The 23,305-nt window shown below is 43.9% G+C and overlaps 1 protein-coding gene across 3 annotated transcripts in view; it reads right to left on the reverse strand.

The window, feature by feature from the left end:
- Positions 1 to 1,139: 1,139 nt before the first annotated feature.
- HTR1E (5-hydroxytryptamine receptor 1E) overlaps positions 1,140 to 23,305 on the reverse strand; it is a 120,851-nt gene continuing 98,685 nt past the window's right edge. For 2 of the 3 annotated variants that reach the window (XM_075597861.1, XM_075597863.1), the window contains exon 2: positions 1,140 to 2,547. In XM_075597861.1, the coding sequence (XP_075453976.1) occupies positions 1,308 to 2,477 (1,170 nt within the window). In that variant the 5' untranslated portion in view covers positions 2,478 to 2,547 and the 3' untranslated portion in view covers positions 1,140 to 1,307. Of the gene's footprint in view, positions 2,548 to 3,900; positions 3,981 to 23,305 lie in introns of those variants that run through there. The other variant, XM_075597862.1, reaches the window with a different exon arrangement.

Below are 23,305 nucleotides of genomic sequence, written 5' to 3' on the forward strand. Positions count from 1 at the left end.
CCTTCAATACTATGGATAGGAAACAGAGATCACTTTCTATGCAAATATTTGATCTACTCCTCCTACTGTGATTTCTTTGGACGGTCTAATCTGTGTCTATGTGTTTATCCTAAAGAGCAAAGTCCATGTGGACATGGAGGATGAATGGTAACTAATGTCTGAGAAATTAATGTAACTCTTTCAATCTCCTACTCATGTCCTTTAGCATAGATTCATCAGGCCTGCACCAGTTGTGCAGGTGCATACAGATTTGTTTAACCCTTTGAGTACCCTGGGATGTAGCTACCCTTGGTGCCCCATGATGTAGTAGCAATGTCCCCAAAAACTGGAAAATGCATGTGTGCCCAATTAAGAAAAATGATTAACACATTTACTAGAGATATTAGAACAAACTTATATGAAAACATAATGTGCACTTTTCAATAACTTGATACGTAATCCAATGTTTCTACAGAAACATAAACTTGCTCATTCGTGCACACAAATTGATAGTATGTATCACTGAGAACAAGTTTAATTTCTTGCTATTTGTGGACCCGCTGTTATTTTATCTAAATACAATAAAAGTAAATTGTTACTTATAATTTGTTTAGGGGTATATCTTGAGTGCAGCCTAAATACCTCTCTGTGTTTTTGCATCACTCTTACACACAAACACTCAACATGCTTAGGCTGCGGCCCGCTGGCACGGACACCCGGCGCTCATGCTTGGAGAGCGGTGACGTCACTAGCTCTCAAAGCAGGAGCGCCGGGTGTCCGCGCTATTTCACAAGCGTGCGCGGGGGGGGGGGGGGGGGCGATTGCAGGCAAGCTGAGCGCGGTTCAACTTCACTTTTTTTTGTTTATGTAAGCGCCAAGCGTGGGTGAGCGTGTGTGCTCGGGCATGAGCCCGCATGCACCGCGTGAGCAGGGACATCAAAATGTAAATTGCGAGGTGTAACCTCGCCAAGCACCGCGCGGTCAGCGCAGTCAGCGGCAGCGTGGCCACAGCCTTACTTAATTAAAATTGCAAATGTTGCAATGTTTTTTTGTCTTACAATCGTATGTTAAAATGTAACAATAGTACCAATCCCTTGTCATTAACACTGGACATATTGCATTAGGCATTTAACATTTATTATGTTAAGTAACAACAGAGGTAGAAAACTGCATTGTAAGTTACAGGACATAAAGAAAACACCAAGCAAAAGAAAAGAAAATCGGTCATTACAATTCCTTTTACTAAAAGCCAATCTTCCATTATATATATTTTGTCATTCGTAAGGCCTAGAAGACAGTCAGATGTCGTGCATGGATACTTGTGTTTTTTAAGAGTGGTCTTTGCATCTGACAAGTTTTTTAAAGGCTAGTTTAAAATCATCATTGAAACTCGTGTAAAGCAGTGGGTTGATGAGAGAATTCACATAGCCCAACCATGTTAAAAAGTCAGCCACTGCTGGAGACACAGTACAAAGGTGAAGCCCTACAAGAAGCTCCTTCATAAAAAAAGGCAACCAGCTCATCATGAAAGCACCTAAAATAAGCCCAAGGATTCTCGCCGCCTTCCGCTCCCGTGAACTGGAGATCTGTTGCTGGCGGTCCCCCACCAAGTCAATGTCATTATCATATGGCGGGGTCCTCACAGAAGCATTCATCTTCTCAAATTCTATGGTGGGATCGGAAGTGGAGAAGTCTGATACACAGAACGTCTGCGTGAGTTTGCAATGGGCAAATGAATGTTGACTGTCACTGCTCCTGTTACTTAAGTGTCGGCTGGAACCTCTTTTTTGGTAAAGGCTCTTTGCGGCATGATAAATTCTATAGTATAAAATAAGTATCAAAGTCAAGGGTATATAAAATGCCCCAAACGTGGAGTATATTGTATAGATGATATGGTCATGTTGAATTATACACATACTTGGATTGCTGCTGTTATGTTGATTCCTCCAAAACAATGGTGGTAGGGAAATGAAAACAGAAATGATCCATACTGCTAAGATCATCACTCCAGCTCTTTTTACTGTCCTTTTCCTGGCATATTCAATTGCATCAGTAATTGCCCAGTACCTATCAAGTGCAATCACACATAAATGAAGAATTGAACAAGTACAGCAGGTCATATCAACACTAAGCCATATCTCACAGATCACATAACCAAGAGTCCAAGTATCCATCACTATGTAGGCAATGCTTAAAGGCATAACTAAGATGGCAACTAGGAAATCTGTAACAGCTAACGAGCATATTAAGTAGTTTGCCGGCTGATGTAATTTCTTGGTTGTGCAAATTGCAAGAATGACAGCAGAATTCAACAGCGTAGTTAGAGTGGTAATTACGGCCAATGTTACGGAAATGAGCATCTTTTCTGTTACTGTTTTTGATTTGCTTTCTGTTGTGCAATTTGTATAATTCATCTTCCTCACAGGGAATGGGAAAGGAAGGTCAGGCTTTAGATTGTGTTCATCCTCACTTTGCCCAAATTCTTCATTTGGAAACATTCACTTTGTGCAGGACTCTTCACATCCAGCATACGGGAGTACGTCTTTCCTCTTCTTACACATGGCTTATCTGCAAGACACAATTATGGTTACCCATTATTTATTATTACAGTACAAAAAAAAAAGAGAGACAACACTTTTTTTTCTCACTAAATAAAGCTATGGGGACAAACAATATGGACTTGCAGGGTTTTTCATAAAGATAATAGCGATACATGCTGTTGGTTGATACTGCGATATGACCCACAGGTGATTGTACAGCAAATTGCATTCCAAAGAAACTGTCATTGCAAAATGTTCTATCAGGTGCTCAAACTGAGAAAAATAATATCAACTCCCCCCCAAATATGTACGTTTATGCTGAAGAAAGCTTGTGGAGACCTCGGATACTTCCTGCTGCACGTGCATAGAGGAGAGGTGAGAGAGGTAGCTGATATAATACTCAGGCACAGATATCCGTCAGAGATAAGAACAGCAATATAAATAAAGAGAGAAGAGGAGAAAGGGAACAGCGACAACAGAACAATGACAAAAACTGATGCCCAGGAGACAATAAGAAAGCAGAAACAGGTTTTTGATAGTTTTTAAATGTGCGGTGTGTGCCAGGAACAAAATGAACCATTAGCAGTGACATGTTGAAGGCGTTAAATTTGGCTGAATGACAAACTCGTAACAAAAAGGAGACACATATACGTAGTTTAAAATACTGTTAAACTTGAAAGCAAACCTTCAAAGCTGTGGGATTTCTTTTAGCTGCTCCCTTTTGTGTCACTACGGGGTCTATGTTTTGAGTGCCACAAATGCTTTTTTTAACCACAAATTTAGTGCACAAAAATCTCATTTAAAATTACGCTTGTGCTCCTATGTACTAACCTGCAATGTTTTAATCTGTGCCGTCAGTGTTATAAAGGAGAAATGCGCTACGCGTGCGCACAGCACTGGTATATTCTAAAAAATAATGATTGTATTTCCTCCAAAAAAAAGGAGAAAGTTACATAGTAGATAAGGTTCAAAAAAGACATACGTCTATCAAGTTCAACCTATAACTGTACGAATGCTTCAATATCGCCCACCAAGTTTAACTAAAGAGTCTGTTATTAGTGCTAGTGTAGAGTTACCTGTAGGTTGCAATGTATCAACCAAAAATGTATTTTATGCACCACGGATGCTTCATTCTACAAAATGTAATATTTTCACAGTATGCCTATTAAAAATCATATTACACTAAATTTAAATTTACCAACACTAGTTCTAAATACAAAAATACATATAATTCTGTTTTTACTAAAATTGTACCCATTATTCAACATGATACAATCGTCAACATTTATTTCAAACAAACATAATTCAAATATCATCTAAGTACTGTACATATTGTAGGCCTCCATGTGTTCAGCAGCCAACAATCCATACATTTCCTTACCCTGCTGGTGACTTTAATTTACTGGGGTGAAGATGGGTTAACGATGAATAACATGCATCTCCCTTTTCAGGGTCCTCACTGAAATTTGAAAGAAACCAAAAACGGTAGGTATTTGCATGAAAGATTATTACATTTGTTCACAGAAACCTACTTACTACATTGCTAATTTGTGTACAAAATATTATTATTTTGAGCTGAGTAATACTGTACATCACTGCATTTTATCTTTTCAGTACTATAGGTGCGCCGATGAGTATTCTAAAACTTGCCTTAAACTTGCCTTGGAAAATCTGGAGCTATCACCAACAAGACACAGGTACATGCTGGGTACATGCTGGGTACATGCTGGGTACATGCTGGGTACATGCTGCAACATTTCAGTGACATTTCTGCAGAGACTAATGGCCCATTGGATTAACACAGCAGGGGTCCCTGGCAGTCCCATTCAGTTTGAATGGGACTGCCAGGGACCCCCACAGTTAATCCGATGGGCCATGAGTCTGTCTGTAGAAATGTCACTGAAATGTTGCAGCATGTACCCAGCATGTACCCAGCATGTACCCAGCATGTACCCAGCATGTACCCAGCATGTACCTGGGTCTTGTTGGTGATTGCCCCAGATTTGTTTTAGAATACTCGGCGGCACTACAGTACATGTACAGTACATCATAAAGGTCTGCAAATATGTTCTTAAAATTGTGTTAAAGCCCTCTCCAATAGAAGCAGAATAATATATACATAGAGTTTAATAGTTAACAATTTTAATTTACTGTGCCAATTGACAATAAAGGAGGATACGCGTGTAACCCCTGCGTCTACGAACTCTTATGATGTATAATGACGGACATGCCCTCCGGCCAATGACTGTGAACACTGGAAGGTATTTCTGTGATTGAAAATAAGTGAGGAGGACGTCACAGGAGGTGGGGCCAAGAGAGATTGAGTAGGAGGAAGATGTGAACGAGAGGCAGAGCTGGAGAGACACAGACAAGTGGTACCGGCAGGGCCGCCAACAGAAATATTGTAACCAGGACATATATATCTCAAAAGGAGTGCTACTGAACGTGGCAAATGTATACAACAAAAGACAGGGGAGCCCAATGCTACATCCAATTGACAAAACATATATGTTAATAAGTATAAAGTGTAAATACTTCAAAAATAAAATTTTCTTGGTTATTTAGTTAAACTCTTTGGCCAAAGCGTCATAAGCCTCCATACCAACGTCAAGGTATAACCAAATTTAACCATTTTGCTGTACAGTTGTACAGTTTAGTGTTAGGACCTGCAACATTTGGTTATACCTTGACTTGTTAAGCAGGCTTATGACGCTTTGGCCAAAGGGTTTAACTACATAACCAAGAAAAATATTATTATTGAAGTATTTACACTTTATACTTACTGTATTACCATATATGTTTTGTCAATTGGATGTAGCATTGGGCACCCCTGTCTTTTGTTGTATAAGTAAAAAAGGGGTTACACGCAGTTATCCAAGATGTTTGATTTTTAGGTAATTTTTAAAGCATTTTTCTATATATAAGGAATTCCCAACGGAAAAAAAAACAACTTTTCATAATGTTGTTGTGCAAGATTTATAACTGATTTATTGTGCTGAACCAATATGTGAAAAAAAAGAGAGTGGTAAAACTGCAATGCTATTAAAATGATCGGTTGACTCATAATTATTTACATATTAGATTACATTGGAATTCACATCTAAAGTCACAGGGATCAGACACTAGTCTGGATTTTCAGGTAGAAAGGGTCTAGCAACCACACTCAATACAGTGTATGACATCAATGAAAGTTGATGGTCTACACCAGGGGTAGCCAACTCCAGTCTTCAAGAGCTACCAACAGGTCAGATTTGAAAGGATATCCCGGCTTCAACACAGATGGCTATCAAAGACTGAGTCATCTGTGCTGAAGCATGGATATACTGAAAACTTGACCTGTTGGTGGCCCTTGAAGACTGGAGTTGGCCACTCCTGGTCTAAACTAAGCATCACTTGACTATAATTCAGGGCAGTTTAATATTAATAAACAAATAGCTGGCACGTGTAGGATGAAAAATGTGATCAAAATATATATTCTGAGTTATATATCAGCCCAACATTTCTGTCCATCAACAGATCTTCATCAGGGTTGAGGAGTGAAGTATTCTCCATATTCACAAGCCAATGCCATTGTCTTTCCAGTTTTGGTCAAGCTTTTAAAGAAATCATCAATGCCATTTCAGATCAATAGTTCATTATCCAAATGTATTGAGTCTTCTACTATAATACTACAGAGGCTATAATTTTTTCAATAAATAATGAAGTTACCTCTTATCTGTGCTTCTTTAAAAAAAATGCATAAAAGGGCATAAATCTGTGACAAAGTGAGTTTGGTGAAAACTTCAACGGCTAAAATAAAAAATAAAAAGCTTGCATAAATGCTGTGTATCAAATGATAACAAATACTGTAAGCACAAACATCTGCAGTAGATTGCTAAGCATGTACAAATACAAAGAAACATACTTTAAATTCATCTATCAGAAACTGTTGACGTGGCTCCTATGAGTCTATTAATACAAAAGGAGGGGGGAATCCAGTGAAAAAAGCCTGCTTGTGTGGCCAACACAAATAGACAAAGTGATAATGAAACAGTATTTCTCAATAGAACATACAAATAAATACATGAAATACCTATATATCTCTTGAAAAAGGTTAATTTAGTTAAACCCATTGGCCAAAGTTTTTTAAGCCTGCAAGCCACATCAAGACATGACCAAATTTACAGGTCCTAACACTAACTGATTACAATTCTTATTTACCTCTAGAATTAGAGGAACAATGATCGCATTTGATCTGTCCCAACCGGCTGCATGAAAAATACCTGCTATGTGGGGAGGAGCAAGCTTAAACCCTGAGAGGGAGAGGCCACTAATCTCCAAAACATCCAAGACCAGCTGGACAAAGTTAATAAACACACAGATACTTAGCAAGCTCTAAGAAACCTCCAAAATTACCACATAATAGATATGTATATGTGTCAATCGGAGTGCTACTGGGCGTGGCTAAATGTATATAACAAAAAACAGAGAAGCCCAAAGCTACATACTATATATATATATATATATATATATAATATATATATATATATATATATATATATTGTAGGAGAAGGGAAAGCCCCAAACACAAGCACTCAAGGATACCTTTTCGAATTACAAAATACACAATATCTTTATTAAACAACTGTCACAGAACAAGATAAAAAAAAGCAGAAAATGATTAAAACAAGGCATGGATCCCCTGTGCGTACAGAGCTATGCATGAAACCTCTAGCAATAAATTTCAATTTATTGCTAGAGGTTTCATGCATAGCTGGATTTTGGCCTTGACATTTTCGATAGAGGCAGAGGAAGGAGAAGGAAGGGTGCAGGGAGCGAGTGGCTCCTGTACCAGGTAAGGGTTCTCCTTAGGTCTCCAGGCAGGCCCCAATTCCCGGTAAGGGCAGGGGGTAACTGAAGAGGGACAGCCCTAGATAAGGAGGTCACCCTTAGGTGTGTAAGGTGCAGGTTTGGCAGTGCCACAGCGGGTAGTGCTGTGCGCACTGGCAAATAGGCACAGGGTGTGCAGCGGATGCTGAGTGTGTGCAGTGGGTATTTGCTGCGGGTTCCAGTGGATGTGTGTGTATCATTGCTGTTTGTTGTCGCTGCATGTGCTGGGTGCAGTGTGTGCAGCGTGTGTGAAGTCTGCAGGCTGACGGTGAGAGTGTGTGTCTGCTGCAGGCAGTTAGGAGTAGCGAGTAGCTAGTGGTTAGGGAGGATTAGGGATGTGGGTAGCTAGGGGAGTGGGGCAGGTTATTACTCCACAGGCCCTAGGAGTTTTCCCCAAGCCACCCCAGGTTGCGGTTCATCAGGGACAGGCCCTAGGTTAGGGTTCCTGTCACTTTAGGGATAGATAGGGATAGCGGCAGTTGCTGTTCCCGTGCGACGGTGGTGTTACCGAGAGGCGGTTGTGTTCCCGTGAAGCGGTGGGACCCTCGTTGGGGTTCCTGGAGAAGTACCTGGATAGGATCAGACGGATGCATCACCCATCTGACCCTTTTAGAAGAGTGTTGCAGGCTCGAGCATCGGAGTGCTCGGAAGGTATTTCTACACATGTACACCAACAGGCCTAACAGATAATTTAGTGACTGCGCAGTCACCCACGACCTCCGTAGGAGTACGGGACATTGGGTGTGGGGGATCACAGGACACTGGGTGGGAACACCAGACATTGGGCTGAGGTGATATGGTTAAGGTGATGCGGATAGAGCATGATGTTATGTACTGTGTTATATGTTCTCAACTAACTGTGTTAGTTATTGTTTTATCGTATACGTGTGTTATTGTATTTCTTACCCAGGGCTATCTTTCATAACGGGGATCCTGGGTAAGTGGAGGCGCTGCACCAGGTAAATGGTAAGGGTTTCCCCAGGCTCCCAGCTAGCGGAGGCTCAGATCTCCTGGAGCCACAGGTGTGATACAGTTACCAGTAGTCCCTTAGGAAAGGTGTTCAGATAAAAAGGGACCGGTTAGACCACAAGGGGCCAATGTGAGATTGGGTGGGTCAAGCCGGTTCACAAAAAGGGCTACATTTGGAGGCGCTGCTGAGATATCAGACCTGGGGTGCCCTATATGTTTTATAAATTGTGTCCTATTTTTGTTCCACCATGGGGAAGCCCTCAAGGCGGAGGAAGCCACGTGCTAAGTTCCCGGCCGCGCGGGAAAATGTTGCCAACAGTTATCCAGGACTGGCGGGAAAACAAGAGCCCCTCCCCCACACTGTGAGTGACTCAGTACCGAGCTCGCAACATTCCCCAAAAGACTGTGCTGCTCCTCCTCTAGAGTCCACCAGGGGGAGGGAGTGTCTTGAGCAGAAATCAGCAATTTCTGTTCCCCCTAAGGAAAGCAAGGGATGCCGAGAAAAACACCCTTGGCTGTATAGAATCATACGGGCCCCCCATTTAGTCTTGCCAATGGTGGTATGCCCGTGTGCGTTAAAAGACTGGAAGGTGACGGGTGGCTGGATGGACAGAGCCTCTGAGTCATCAGTTGCCCTCACGATGACAGTGGTAGACGGGGAAGAATGCCTGCACAGCCATCTGAATGAATGTGAGTGTGCCGTTGGGGAGCTGACCCAAGGGCCTAAGTGTCCTGACTGTGCGGCGCAGTTCCTGCAACCCAAACCGCCAGCGGCAGAGGACACTGTTGCAGAAATGGAGTGTTCCCTCCCCGAGGATGAGAGAGACTGCCAGGGGTTACACCCTGATGTGTATGAGCCCTGGAAATTGCCAGGAATAGAGGTCACGGTGCTAATGTGCCCCTGCCTGAGTGAAGCCCTTAAAGAGGGAGTCGAACCGTCCCAGTTACAGCTAGGTTTCAGGTCAACTGAGGTAGACGGAGAAACGTTTACCCAGTGTTTTGGCCTCAAATGTGGCTGTTCCCAGAGGGAGGCACTGGCGTGGGAGCCTCAATGTGAGTGTTGTGGGGCCTGGTTCCTAAAGCCTATCCTGCCCCAGGCGGCGGAACCAGCAGAGGAAGAAGAGGAGGAGCCGGACCTCTCTCCTGAAGTAAGTTTGTCTTTATTTGTAATTTAGTGACTGCGCAGTCACCCACGACCTCCGTAGGAGTACGGGACATTGGGTGTGGGGGATCACAGGACACTGGGTGGGAACACCAGACATTGGGCTGAGGTGATATGGTTAAGGTGATGCGGATAGAGCATGATGTTATGTACTGTGTTATATGTTCTCAAGTAAAGTGTTAGTTATTGTTTTATCGTATACGTGTGTTATTGTATTTCTTACCCAGGACTATCTTTCATAACGGGGATCCTGGGTAAGTGGAGGCGCTGCACCAGGTAAATGGTAAGGGTTTCCCCAGGCTCCCAGCTAGCGGAGGCTCAGATCTCCTGGAGCCACAGGTGTGATACAGTTACCAGTAGTCCCTTAGGAAAGGTGTTCAGATAAAAAGGGACCGGTTAGACCACAAGGGGCCAATGTGAGATTGGGTGGGTCAGGCCGGTTCACAAAAAGGGCTACACATATATATATATATATATATATATATATATATATATATATATATATATATATATATATATATAACATTAATTAGGACATTAACACCTGTCACTCTCTCTGAACCGCCATTGCCATTAAAATCCCTCCCCCAGTGTTTCCTGGGGGAGTGTGTGGCCGCTCTGTCAAACACATAGGGGAAGGGAATTGCAGTCTTATTTTGCTGTCCCTAGTTAAGTGACAGGCCGCTCAGCCTATCACAAAGGGATATGACGACATACTTAGTGAAATATATATATATATATATTTATATTTATAGATAAATATCTTACGTTTCAGAGAGTTACATAGTTACATAATAGATGAGGTTGAAAAAATACATATGTCCATCAAGTTCAACCTAAGTGAAATGTAGATGGCAGATATTTATTCTATATTTGTATCCAAAGAAAAACAAACAAAAAAGTCCAGTGAAACATTGTCCAATGATGTCTCAAATGGGAAAACTTAAATTCCTTCTTGACTCAAATGTTTTATTTCTCTATGCAAATGCATTAGCACAGACCACTTTCTTGATACATAGACCCTATGTCATCAGGATTAGATCTCCTAGTAAACAGTTGCTCAAAACCTACAACAGCTATTGGATGATGTACATGGGAAATCAACCCCACAACTTGACAAGTTTACACTTCTGTACACAAGATTAACAAAGATTGTAATTAATTGACTATAATGTATTGCATGCAGTACCCTACCTAACCACTAAAAATGTATGCACACCTTTGGGGGAAAAACCTATGTAAATGTCTCATAACATTAACAAGCTTATTATGTTGAATGTCACTTCCTAATTGCAAGATAATAATTGCGGTAGAGAGAATCTCAATCGATATTGGTTTTCATTTGCATCCAAGTCCCGTCTCAAAACTCACCTTGATGAAAAAATAAAAAAAACATATCAATGATTCCTAGCATTAGTTAACCCCATTAACTGCCTGATGTCCGAGTCTGCCTCGGACAGTGGGTCAGATTGGTATTCATGGCACTGCAGGCTCTTGTACAGAGAGCAGAGGTAGCAATCATGTGGTCGCAACGTGCACCCAGATGACCAATAAGTACCAGAAAGACTTACCCTATTTGATAAAAAGGTGGTTGCATAGAGTGTTGAAAGATCAAAAGGATTTATTCCACATGGAGCAAGAAATAAAATTAATATAGTAAGGTATAGTAGTAGTATATATAGTATAGTAAGGTATAGTAGTAGTATATATAGTATAGTATGGTATAGTAGTAGTAGTATATATAGTATAGTAAGGTATAGTAGTAGTATATATAGTATAGTACGGTATAGTAGTAGTATATATAGTATAGTAAGGTATAGTAGTAGTATATATAGTATAGTACGGTATAGTAGTAGTATATATAGTATAGTAAGGTATACTGAGGTGGAAAGCAAAATAACATAAAAATAAGTTACATAGTCTCAGTAGATGATAAGAATCATCGGGGTGGGACATCTCACCGCAGCTATTTAGCCTTCCTCCGAAAAATGAGAAAAATACCAGTACACAAAGAGATACTGTAAATGGGGAGCCTGGAAGCAGAAAAGGTGAAATGTTTGTCTTTCACCTTATATATTCTATTCATTTATCTCCTTTGTGTGGAAACATTTTTTCCATATTTTTTTTAAATAACAAAAAGTAATATTTCCAAAGGAAAAAAAATGCAGAAATTAATCTTAAAATGTCTTATATACTTTACAAAGTGGTAACCATCCATTATCCTGAAAGGGCCAAAGGTGCATAAACAAAATGTATACAGTAGGTTTTCAAACATTTTCTTACCCAAGAAGACAGGAGGCAGCAGGAGGAGAGGAGGGGGGGGGGGGGTGAACAAAAGAGAGGGGGAGTGCAGGAGAGAAGGTGAGAGCAGAAGAGGGGGGAGTGCAGGAGAGAGGGGAAAGCAGGGGAGACCAGGAGAGAGGGGAGAGGCGGAGAGCAGAAGAGAGGTAATGTAGGAGAGAGGGGAGAGCAGAAGAGAGGGATAGCACAGGAGAGAGGGGGGATCAAATCTTTCATTCCAAAGTATGATTGAACTGGTTCTTATTCTCTGTAAATATTCACGTTTTAACGAATGCCTTTCATGGGGTTGGAGAAATAAATGCACATTTCGTTCCAAACTCTGGTACAATGTCATTGCATCACTAACAAGGAATTCGTCCATAGGACTTTTTTCTTTAAAGTTAATGGATATACTGTCGAGGCCACCTTTATTCTAAAACTTACCTGGATAATTATGGAACTGTACATTCAGATTTTACTGTATATAAAAAAAAAAAAGAAAAACGTAGAGCGGCACCTTCACAAGTAATTACTAACTGCAAACCTGTCAAGTTATCTTCAGGACAATACAGCTTCCATGACTAAAACTAACCCGTCACTGCCAGCGGTGACAGCAAAGCATTACAAAGTGAAGTGGTTAGGGTGCATTTTGACAAATGAGATTTGCTAATAGGATATGCCAAGTATACTTTAATGACTCCTATTAGCTATAGGATATACCTCTTACATAAACCTTGGCCCCCTGCAGATGCACTTGCCAGAACACCTTCCTACTGTCTTTGTACGTTCTTCCTACTTACCAATTAGATTGTAAGCTCTTCGGGGCAGGGACTCCTTTTCTTAAATGTCACTTATGTCTGAAAGCACTTCTCATTATGTGTTATTTTTATTATTTGTTATTTATATGATTGTCACGTGTATTACTGCTGTGATTTATGGCGCTATAAAGATATAGATACATACCAATTGCCTTAACGCCATCTTAAGGGGTAGGGGGGGGGGGGAGGAGAGAGAGCTCGATTTTAAAAGGGAGCACCTGGGAGATTTGCTAATATTATATTTCAATTACTCCTATTAGCTATTAGCTATTAGCATATCTCCCAGGTATCTCAGGTGTGTTCCTTTTTGAGGTGTCTCTCCACGTGTTGTTTCAACACTGCGTTAGTGAGCTTTGACTACCAGTTAGCAGTTAACGCCTCGTTAAGTCAATAATTGACCTTTGTGTATCTGGGCCTAATTATCACATAATCTTAATTACCCTTAATTTCCTTGATGACCATAAATGACAAATAGTTTTTCTCTGTCGTTTTAAATGCGTCTCATTATCTATGTGTAACCCCGGTCTGTTTTCCTCCTCTGACAGCCCCCTCCGCGAGTGCCGAGCGATCGCGGGTGCCACCGGCGCCACTGACGGACCCGCCGGCATAACGCGAGGGTGGGGGCTAATGCAGGGAGCCGTGCGCTGTTCCCTGATGCGGCCGGTTACCGGGGACGCGAGCGGCCCGTTGTTAGGGCCGCGATCGCGTTGCTGAGGTCCCGGCGGCTCGGGGAACAGGGCGCCGCCATTGCGCGATAGTTCGCGCATGCGCAGTGACCAGCAGGCGCAGGGAAGGACCCAGACAGATCACGCATGCGCAGGAGAAATGCGCACACGGCCCCAATGCTATAGCAGCCTCCTGGGAACTACAACTCCCAGGAGGCATAGGGAGGCAGGCACCAGGTGTCTGATAGTGGCCAATGAGGGCCAAGGATTCCCAGACGGCCAGAAAGGATACATTTCGCGGGCTTGGAGCACGCAAGTCAGTCAGAGCGAGGCGCAGCCAAGGGAAGGAGGTAGGGTACAGGAGTCAGGGACTCCCTGTACTAGGCCAGCAGCCCCCAAGGCCCAAGATAGCTCTGAGTCGCTCAGTGAAGTAAGTGTTGCCAGGGATAGCCTAAGGATAAGGGCTCTGTCACTTACAGCAGTTGGAGCTGGGAGTATGAAGGGGAAGGAAGGGTGTAAGGAGCAAGTGGCTCCTGCACCAGGTAAGGATTCCCAAGTCCCAGGCAGGCCCCAATCCCTGTTAGGGTAGTGGGTAATTGATAAGGGACGGCCCGAGATAGGGAGGCTGCCCTTAGGTGTGAGAGGGTACAGGCTTGTCAGTGTCACGGCTGGTAGTGCTGTGAGCGCTGACAAGTAAGCACAGTGTGTGCAGCGTGTGTTGTGTGTTGTTGCTGCATGTTGTTGCTGCATGTACCGAGTGCAGTGTGTGCAGTGTGTTGCTGCGAGGCTAGTTGTTAGTTACAGTTAGGACTGGGAAGAGTTAGGGGAACGGGACAGGCCATTAACCCCTTAGGTCCCAGATAGGTCCTCACTCCCCAGTTTGTGGTGCTACAGGGACAGGCCCTAGGTTAGGGATCCTGTCACAGTAGTGTTAGATTAGATAGGGACACAGCGGACGCTGCGGTTCCTGCTAAGAGGTTCGGGCCCAAGTCGGGGCTCACAGAGACTATTTCCAGGGTGAGATCGCCCTTGGCGGTCCTCGTGCAAAGAACCTTTTGGGATCAGACGCAATCACCGAGCGACGGATCCTTTGTGAAGCGGTTGCTGATCCGAGTACTGGAGTGCTCGGCAGGTACTATACAATCACAAGTGCACCAACGGGCCCTTAGTGTAATTGTGACTGTGCAGTCACCCATTGCCTTTCTGCAAGAGTGCGGGACATTGGGTGGGAGTCTATGGACACTCGGTGGGATCACCTAGTGTTGGGGAAGCGTCCTGCGAGACGCAGTAGCTAGTGTTTCCTCCAGAGAGGGACACCCGTCATTCTGTGCAGGTTATGTTGTGTTATGTTTTCTATGCACGTTAGTAAAGTATTAGTTATTATCTATACAGTGGATGTGTGTTGTTGTATTTCTTGCCCAGGGGAATCTCACGTCACGGGGATCCTGGGTAAGTGGAGGCGCTGCGCTATGTAAATGTGTAAGTATTACCCCAGGCTCCCAGCTAGCGGAGGCTCAGATCTCCTGGAGCCGCAGGTGTTATACAGTGACCAGTAGTTCCTTTGGGAGGGTCAGAAAAAGGGCTACATATGTAAAGAAACAAACTTTGTTTTAGATTATGAGAGGTATCTTGCAAAGCAGGGGGATTCATAATTCACTATTAAAGAGGCATATAAAATAGTTCACAGAAAGCATGCCACTGTATTTGGCTTCTTTCAAACATATTTAATCATCCTTAAAAGTGCAGGCCCACGTTGGAACAATCTGAACAGTGGCAGGTTTTATACGGTGATAGTAAGGGATTTATGCCTTTACAAAAAGTCAGTGATGTTTAAATGTTTAATAATTATTTTTGTATACAGTTTCACGACACCATTAGGGTTGCCAGGTGTCCGGTTTTCACCCGGACAGGCCAGTAGTTCTGATCCAGTATAAAATTGGAGGTAATACCGGACATGGACGTGTCCGGTATTATTATTGTTGCAGGCTGTGGTGACAAGCGCGAGAGCGGCAAAAGCAGCGGCAAGCACGAGGGCGGCAGAGGCAGTGGCAAGCGGGAGTGCGGCTGGATGTTCTGTGCTGAGATTGGAGGGCGGGCCGTGGATGTTGGCCGGGCGCAGTCCCTGACTGGAGGAGAGGACGGCCAATCGGAGGACAGCGGGGATGGAGCCCACACCCCTGGCGGCCCAGAGACTGGTCGGTGATGTCTGCGTCCTGCCAGGAAATAAGGTAAGGACAAAATATGGGGGGGTTGGGTGTGGAATAAGATGAGGCCAGCCTGGGGAGATGAGAGGATGAGGATGATGGGGGGGGATAAGATGATGAGGGGTCCAGTCTAGGGAAATTAAATGATGATGGGGGCCAGGATGAGATGATGATGGGGGGAATAAGATGATGATAATATGGGGGATGGGGATAAGATGATTATGGGGGATGGGGATAAGATGATTATGGGGGCCAGCTTGGGGAGATGAGATATGATGATGATGGGGGACCAGGATGAGATGATGATGGGGGGGGGGAGAATAAGATGATGAAATGGGGAGGGGGATAAGATGGTGATGGTGGCCAGTCTGAGGAGATGAGATCATGATGATGGGGGGCCAGGATGAGATGAGATGAAGATGATGGGGGGCCAGGATGAGATGATGTTGATGGGGGGCCAGAATGAGATGAGATGATGATAGGGAGGAGGGGGGAATAATATTTATGATGATATGGGGGGGGGCCGCATCCACTGCCCTCCCTCTACATCCACTGCCCTACCTCCACATCCACTGCCCCCACACCACAGCCACTGCCCCCCCTCCCCCCGCAGCCACCAGGCCCGACCTTACACTATCCCCAAGTTAAGTCTGAATTTTATATGTATTGGGGTGGTGGATTTATTTTGTATATGTATTGGGGAGGTGGGGGTATTTTGTATATATATTGGGGAGATGGGGGTATTTTGTATATGTATTGCGGAGTTGGGGGTATTTTGTATATGTATTGGGGAGGTGGGTGTATATTTTATATGTATTGCAGAGGTGGGGGTATTTTGTATATGTATTGGGGAGGTGGGGGTATATTTTATATGTATTGTGGCGTTGGGGGTATTTTGTATATGTATTGGGGAGGTGGGGGTGTTTTGTATATATATTGGGGAGGTGGGGATATTTTGTATATGTATTGGGGAGGTGGGGGTATTTTGCATATGTATTGCGGAGGTGGGGTATATTTTATATGTATTGCGGAGATGGGGGTATTTTGTATATGTATTGGGGAGGTGGGGTATATTTTATATGTATTGCGGAGTTGGGGGTATTTTGGATATGTATTGGGGAGGTGAGGGTATTTTGGATATGTATTGGGGAGGTGGGGGTATTTTGCATATGTATTGGGGGGGCGTGGGTGTATTTGTTATATGTACTCGGGGGGGGGGGAGGTCAGGGGGTCGCATCTTTTACCATTGGTGACCCACTTATTGGCTGTGCGCCAGTTCTTTTTTCTACATTGGATAGCATGTGGACAGATTTTTAAGAATCCGATGCGCAAATTCCACAATCCATGGCCAAATTGGTAAAAATTCCCACACGGATTAATCTGAAGAGAGAGAAAGAGATATCCCCTCCGCGGATTAATCCGTGTCCAGATTTTTAATCAATCCGCCCACAGATTTTGGATTTCTCTCTAAAATAAAAAAACAAATCCGAATTTGCCTTTTTGAGACTGATCGGTGAAACTCCACGGATCAAAGGAACTGGCGGATCCGAAACAGATCCAAATCAGCAAAATAAAAATCGCCCATCTCTATCTACTCTTAAGACAAATACTTAGCCACTAATTGTTGTTTGAAGAAGGAACTGCAGCTGAAAGTTTTATATGTTTGATCTGTTGGCTCAAACCACACAGGCGTCTTATTCATGTGTACTTTTACTGTACACAGTTTGTCTGGGTATTTAGCTTATTTCAACAAATATCATCCCTGTAAGGCTCGGGGAGCCACGCCACCCTCGGCACGCTCCCCACTCACCTGTGTCGGCTCCCTGCACTGCCTCCATCCCCGCTCCTGGCTCCGGGGGTCCCGCCGCTTCCCCCGGCGCTCGGCATGCCTCTCTCACGCGCTCGTGCACCCGCTCCAGCCTCTTAAAGGCACAAAGTCCCGGACGGCGGGCACGCGCAAATCGCTAACTCTGCCCTCAAACTCCACCCCGGGGAGCTCATCTGGAATCTGCCTCCTCTCACAGGCTCACGCTGATACACACCTCCACACTGCTGCTCTGTTATTGGACCCTTCCACCTACTGTACATATGCTCAGCTGTGCCACTGGCACTTCGGCTGAGAATAGAACCTGTTGCTGTTCTCATTACTCTCTGCCTCCCTAGTCCTGTCTTATCTTTTAGTCCTGACCCTGTGTTCCGAACCGGCTTCCTCCTCGACTACTCCGAACCTCTGGCACCCGACCTCTGGATTACGGCAATATGACTTCTCCGAACCTCTGGCATCCGAACTTGGCTTACGGCAATACGACGTCTCCGAACCTCTGGCATCTGGTCTTGGCTTAGGGCAATACGACTACTCCGCTCTCTCCGCTCCCGACCTTGGGTTACGGTAATACGACTACGTTCCTCTCTCTAACCCCGGACTTGGCTAACAGTACCTTCTATTAACCGTACCTCTCCTGCCACGGCCCGGATATCCAGACTAATCTACTGTACACTCAAGACGTGTCCCTATGGCTGTGGGTGGCGTAAAATCCATTCCCACCTCAGCACCGTGGTCCCGCCTAGTTTGTGGTGAGCACAGCATGACAATCCCAAAGAAAACATTTTTGGTTCCTTTGCATGGGAAATTCTGAAAATCATCACAAGTTTCAGGCTACCATGTTTATAAACTAAACTTAAATGTGCAATCCCACATAGTCAGCCAGAAAACAAACATTTGGCGGATTTCATTTTTGGGGGGAAATTAGTTACAAATCACATTTCTTAATTTCCCTCTGAATGGGAAAGTGTTGGTCGGTCGAGCGTTTTCTTGTTCCTGTTCTAATCAAAGAGCCAATAAAGTTCAAGGGAGATGGTGAGGTGAGATTCTGGTTCTACAAGCACTTGCTGATCCCAGTGTCGTCACATAAAAGGGAGCAGTCGGAGAAAATCAAACCCCTCCCAAGTCTGACTTAAAAAAATATTTAAAAAATACTTATAGGTTTCAGATTTGATTTAAAAGCTATCAACGATGAGCCCAGATGAGACTCCTTGAACATTAATACACATTGATCGTAGGAGGGATTGCACCCTTTAAAATATCTCAAAATTCTCACTGGATACTTGATTTTTATGAAGTCTTAGACCTTTGTGAGATAATTTTTTGTGTCCTTATGGAATGATGACAAAGTGTTTAAATGTCTCCAACTGTACCTTCCATTGTATAAAATTGCCTTTATGGCAACAAAAATGTCAACATGCTAAATTTTGAGGTAGTACACTGTTTGGAAATACTCTATAATTAATAAGACTGTCATTTTAATTGAATATATAAAACACTCTTTTGTGCCATATGCGACAGTATGCTCAAAGCTGTACTAAGACATATGTATGCTATGTACACTGGCGACACACTTTATTGCAGTGTGGCCAGTACCGCAAGCCGGGAGATTTCCCGGCTTGCAAGTGGCAGCCCCTCGGTGTGCCGCGCGTCTCCGATGCGCGGTCACGCGTCATCGGGTGCCTGCACCCCCTGCACGCACGTCCAGGGCTCCCCGAGGGAGCCCTGGTGTCCCGCGATGTGGGGGACGGCGGCAGGGGGTTCCGGGGGACCCGGCGGACCCGGAGAGGAGAGGGGGAAGCCGCGATCGGCGGGCCTCTCCTCCGCTGCTTCGGCGCGTGCCCGGCACCCTCCGGCGCGCGCCAGGTAACTGCTGCGGCCGAGAACGGGCAAATGCTCGAATAAACTCGGCCGCAGCAGTATGTACCTGTGCTACCTGTAATCCATAACAGCCCCACCTGTCCTTAGCCAATATTTTCAGCTAAAAATGTCTTCCTCAAGGACGCCTACCTGAAACCTTTTAGGAATCCTATTACACGTGCTTATTTCCTTCTATGCTTATAGTATCTGCAATACTAGTATCAGCCTCTATGGTTTCACATAATTTCCTTCATATCTTGCACCATTTCTATTTATGTTTGTAGCACTTACCCTTGCGTCAGGGTTATATAACCCTACTCCCCTGATATCTAAAGCCCATAGACCCAGACTAACTGAAGCGTGCTAAGCTTTAGCACGCCTTATCTCCCAATCAAGTGAATGGAAGTTATAGCCAGATACACTAAGCTCCATTAGGCTATTTAACCTAAATTAACATGAGGTTGTTTGTAACGCTTATCCACTAAAGCAAATAGCCTAACGTTAACCCAGTGCTACGCCTTAAATAATGTATGGTGATTTCCGGCTGTTAATGCTAATGACATCAAAAAGCAGCATTCCCCCTAACATCATATATACTGTACACTAAAGGCTGTTCAGTTTACCACAGGGATTTAATCTGACGTTGTTTAGGTCACTGAGTGAGTTGTTTGGGGAGGTACCCGGGCGCTATCTCTGTATGACTTATCTGATGTGCGGAAGTGTAAAAAGAGTGGTAAGTGGTTTTCCAGTGATGTCGTCTTGTGACTCGGAACCCCAGCAGGATCTATCCAGGACCCTTATAGGCAATGAATACAAAAAGGATGGGGGAGCACAATAGTTGGAAACAGGCAGTGTTGTAGATCTAGTAATTGCTCTTAAAATAAAGCAGTTATATCCTGAGCGAGTGTGGTAGCTCAGGTGGCTAATGTCTAATTGGAAGGATAAATACACATGGGTTTTTTTGTGTTGGTGAGAAGGTAAAATAAAAATGTGTAACTTACACGGCCTTGTGTAAGCCCAGTCGCATCAAGGTTTCTTTTGGAATACCGTGGGCTTCTAATGAGGTTTTTCTCCTTGCAGTGTGGGTTCTTCTTCTTGGTATGTAGGCCGCTTGCTTCGATGGTTCAGAGTGTTGCTCCAGGGGGATTTCCTCTCGTGTAAACAGAAAGGAGGATAAGGTTAACACATATACATATATAAGTCAATGAGAAGGAGGATGGCGTGTTTATGGACCACCAAAAAGATATATATATTATAATCTGGCACTCACACGGGCTAGTGTGAGTGTACTCTTATCTTGGTATCTTGTTCATTTGGGGGTATTGCCCAATCAGTAACAGGTGATGGAAGGGTGGGGTACAAGAGTATAAATTGTAAATATAACACAATACTCACACGGGCCAGTGTGAGTACACACTTCTAGCGGTATCTTTGCTCTTCTGTTCCTGATGTAGCTAATGGTGAAGATGGGGTTAGCACAGATATAAGACACTAAGGTCTGGAGGGTAAAAACTAACTTTAATAAAAAACATGAGAAAAATAAAAACAAAAAAAGAAACCAAACGCTTCTGTGGGAAGATAAAAGCAAGGGGGGGACAGTGTGGTGTATAGTCGTAGGGAATCTCGCCTTCCGCGTCCGGATGGGGAGCTGCAACTACACCTCTGTCTCCTCTGTGATATGCTGTAGTGTGTTCCAAATAAAAGAGCAACGCGTTTCGTCCAAGTACTGGACTTCCTCAGGCTCTGTAGATGTGGTCCTGCTATTCCCAGCCTCTTTTATGCCAGGTTTAGCCAATCCTGATCGTAGTGTGGTTTCAATTCCGTTTCTCTGGTGCGATGGGACGTCGCCATCTTATGAGCTGCGCGCGCATCCCATCTTCTATTTGGTCGCGCATGTGTGGTATTCAAACCTTGTGAATGTCCATATTTGTCTCAATAAATTGAGAGACCAGAGAAACGGAATAAACCAGAGAAACGGAATTGAAACCACACTACGATCAGGATTGGCTAAACCTGACATAAAAGAGGCTGGGAATAGCAGGACCACATCTACAGAGCCTGAGGAAGTCCAGTACTTGGACGAAATGCGTTGCTCTTTTATTTGGAACACTCTACAGCATATCACAGAGGAGACAGAGGTGTAGTTGCAGCTCCCCATCCGGACGCGGAAGGCGAGATTCCCTACGACTATACACCACACTGTCCCCCCCTTGCTTTTATCTTCCCACAGAAGCGTTTGGTTTCTGTTTTTGTTTTTATTTTTCTCATGTTTTTTATTAAAGTTAGTTTTTACCCTCCAGACCTAGTGTCTTATATCTGTGCTAACCCCATCTTCACCATTAGCTAAATCAGGAACAGAAGAGCAAAGATACCGCTAGAAGTGTGTACTCACACTGGCCCGTGTGAGTATTGTGTTATATTTACAATTTATACTCTTGTACCCCACCCTTCCATCACCTGTTACTGATTGGGCAATACCCCCAAATGAACAAGATACCAAGATAAGAGTACACTCACACTAGCCCGTGTGAGTGCCAGATTATAATATATATATCTTTTTGGTGGTCCATAAACACGCCATCCTCCCCCTCATTGACGTATATATGTATATGTGTTAACCTTATCCTCCTTTCTGTTTACACGAGAGGAAATCCCCCTGGAGCAACACTCTGAACCATCGAAGCAAGCGGCCTACATACCAAGAAGAAGAACCCACACTGCAAGGAGAAAAACCTCATTAGAAGCCCACGGGATTCCCAAAGAAACCTTGATGCGACTGGGCTTACACAAGGCCGTGTAAGTTACACATTTTTATTTTACCTTCTCACCAACACAAAAAAACCCATGTGTATTTATCCTTCCAATTAGACATTAGCCACCTGAGCTACCACACTCGCTCAGGATATAACTGCTTTATTTTAAGAGCAATTACTAGATCTACAACACTGCCTGTTTCCAACTATTGTGCTCCCCCATCCTTTTTGTATTCGTTGTTTAGGTCACACCTAAAGGTGGCGTTACAACTATATAAACCCTAAAATATGAGTTTAGCAGGAAAAATGTATGGATATGCAAAGTATATTTACTGTAAATGACTTAAATTAGCACATATCCCAGGTGTGCTCCTATCTGTGCACAGGTGTCTCTCCATGTGTTGTCTAAAGGAGTGTGTTGGGGATCTATACAGTATATTGTACTTAAGACTTTGACAAAGAAGAAGGATTATTATTATTATTATTATTTAGATATCCTTTACGTTATTTGCCCTGATTTAAGTAATAAGTAATAATAAAAATACCTAGAAAACTGTAGCCACAACTCTTTGTCACTAAGTACTTGGCCTATTTATTGTGCTCTACTAATTGCTGCAAAGCCTTTCAAAGCACAAAGTGTACCATTTTTTTTTTGTTTTCTTTCAGATTACCTAGGACAAGCTGTATTGTGAGAAAATGAGTACATTTTTGAACTGGAATACTGATTTTTCAATCCACATAGAATTTAAGTATATTTTGTACGTATGACCCATTAAGCTTCAGGTTTCCAGCAACAGCAGAAGTGTGAGTAGTTGGGAAAAGATCATTTGTAGAGGTTCCTTCAGGCAGAGAAAAGGAAAGTAGGAACCAGCTCACACAGGGACTTCCAATGGCTGCTAGTGCAATTATGGAGGAGATGTTGCAAGCTGTTGCTTAACCATTTGAGTGCCATACGATTGGCACACTCATGTTTGCTTGTGGTTGTGATCATGTGGTTGCAACAAAACCCCAGTGACGTGAATGGATGGAGTGGTGAACATGAAAACGAGCAATAATTATATGAAGTTCCTGTGAGGATTCAGGGGTCACGGCGGTCGCAGCGTGACCCCCCCTCACCTCTTTTTGCTCCCACTACTGTGGGGCTCCATCCTCGCCGCTCCCGCCCGGCCCCCATGGTTGGGGGGCTTCGCCATCGTCCCCGGCGGGTGGGCGGCCGCTGCTCCGCGGGCAGCTAGTGCTCAGGCGGCTGCCATTGCCTCTGCGTGCGCGCCTCCCCTCGTTACAGAGCGTGCGCCGAACCAAGATAATTTATTCACTGCTCTTGCAGTGAAGCCACGCCCCCCGCCCACGCGCTGGCTACAACTTAACTCCAAAGCTTCCCACC

The sequence above is a fragment of the Ascaphus truei genome, chromosome 4 (assembly GCF_040206685.1).
Source record: "Ascaphus truei isolate aAscTru1 chromosome 4, aAscTru1.hap1, whole genome shotgun sequence".
Lineage (NCBI taxonomy): Eukaryota > Metazoa > Chordata > Amphibia > Anura > Ascaphidae > Ascaphus > Ascaphus truei.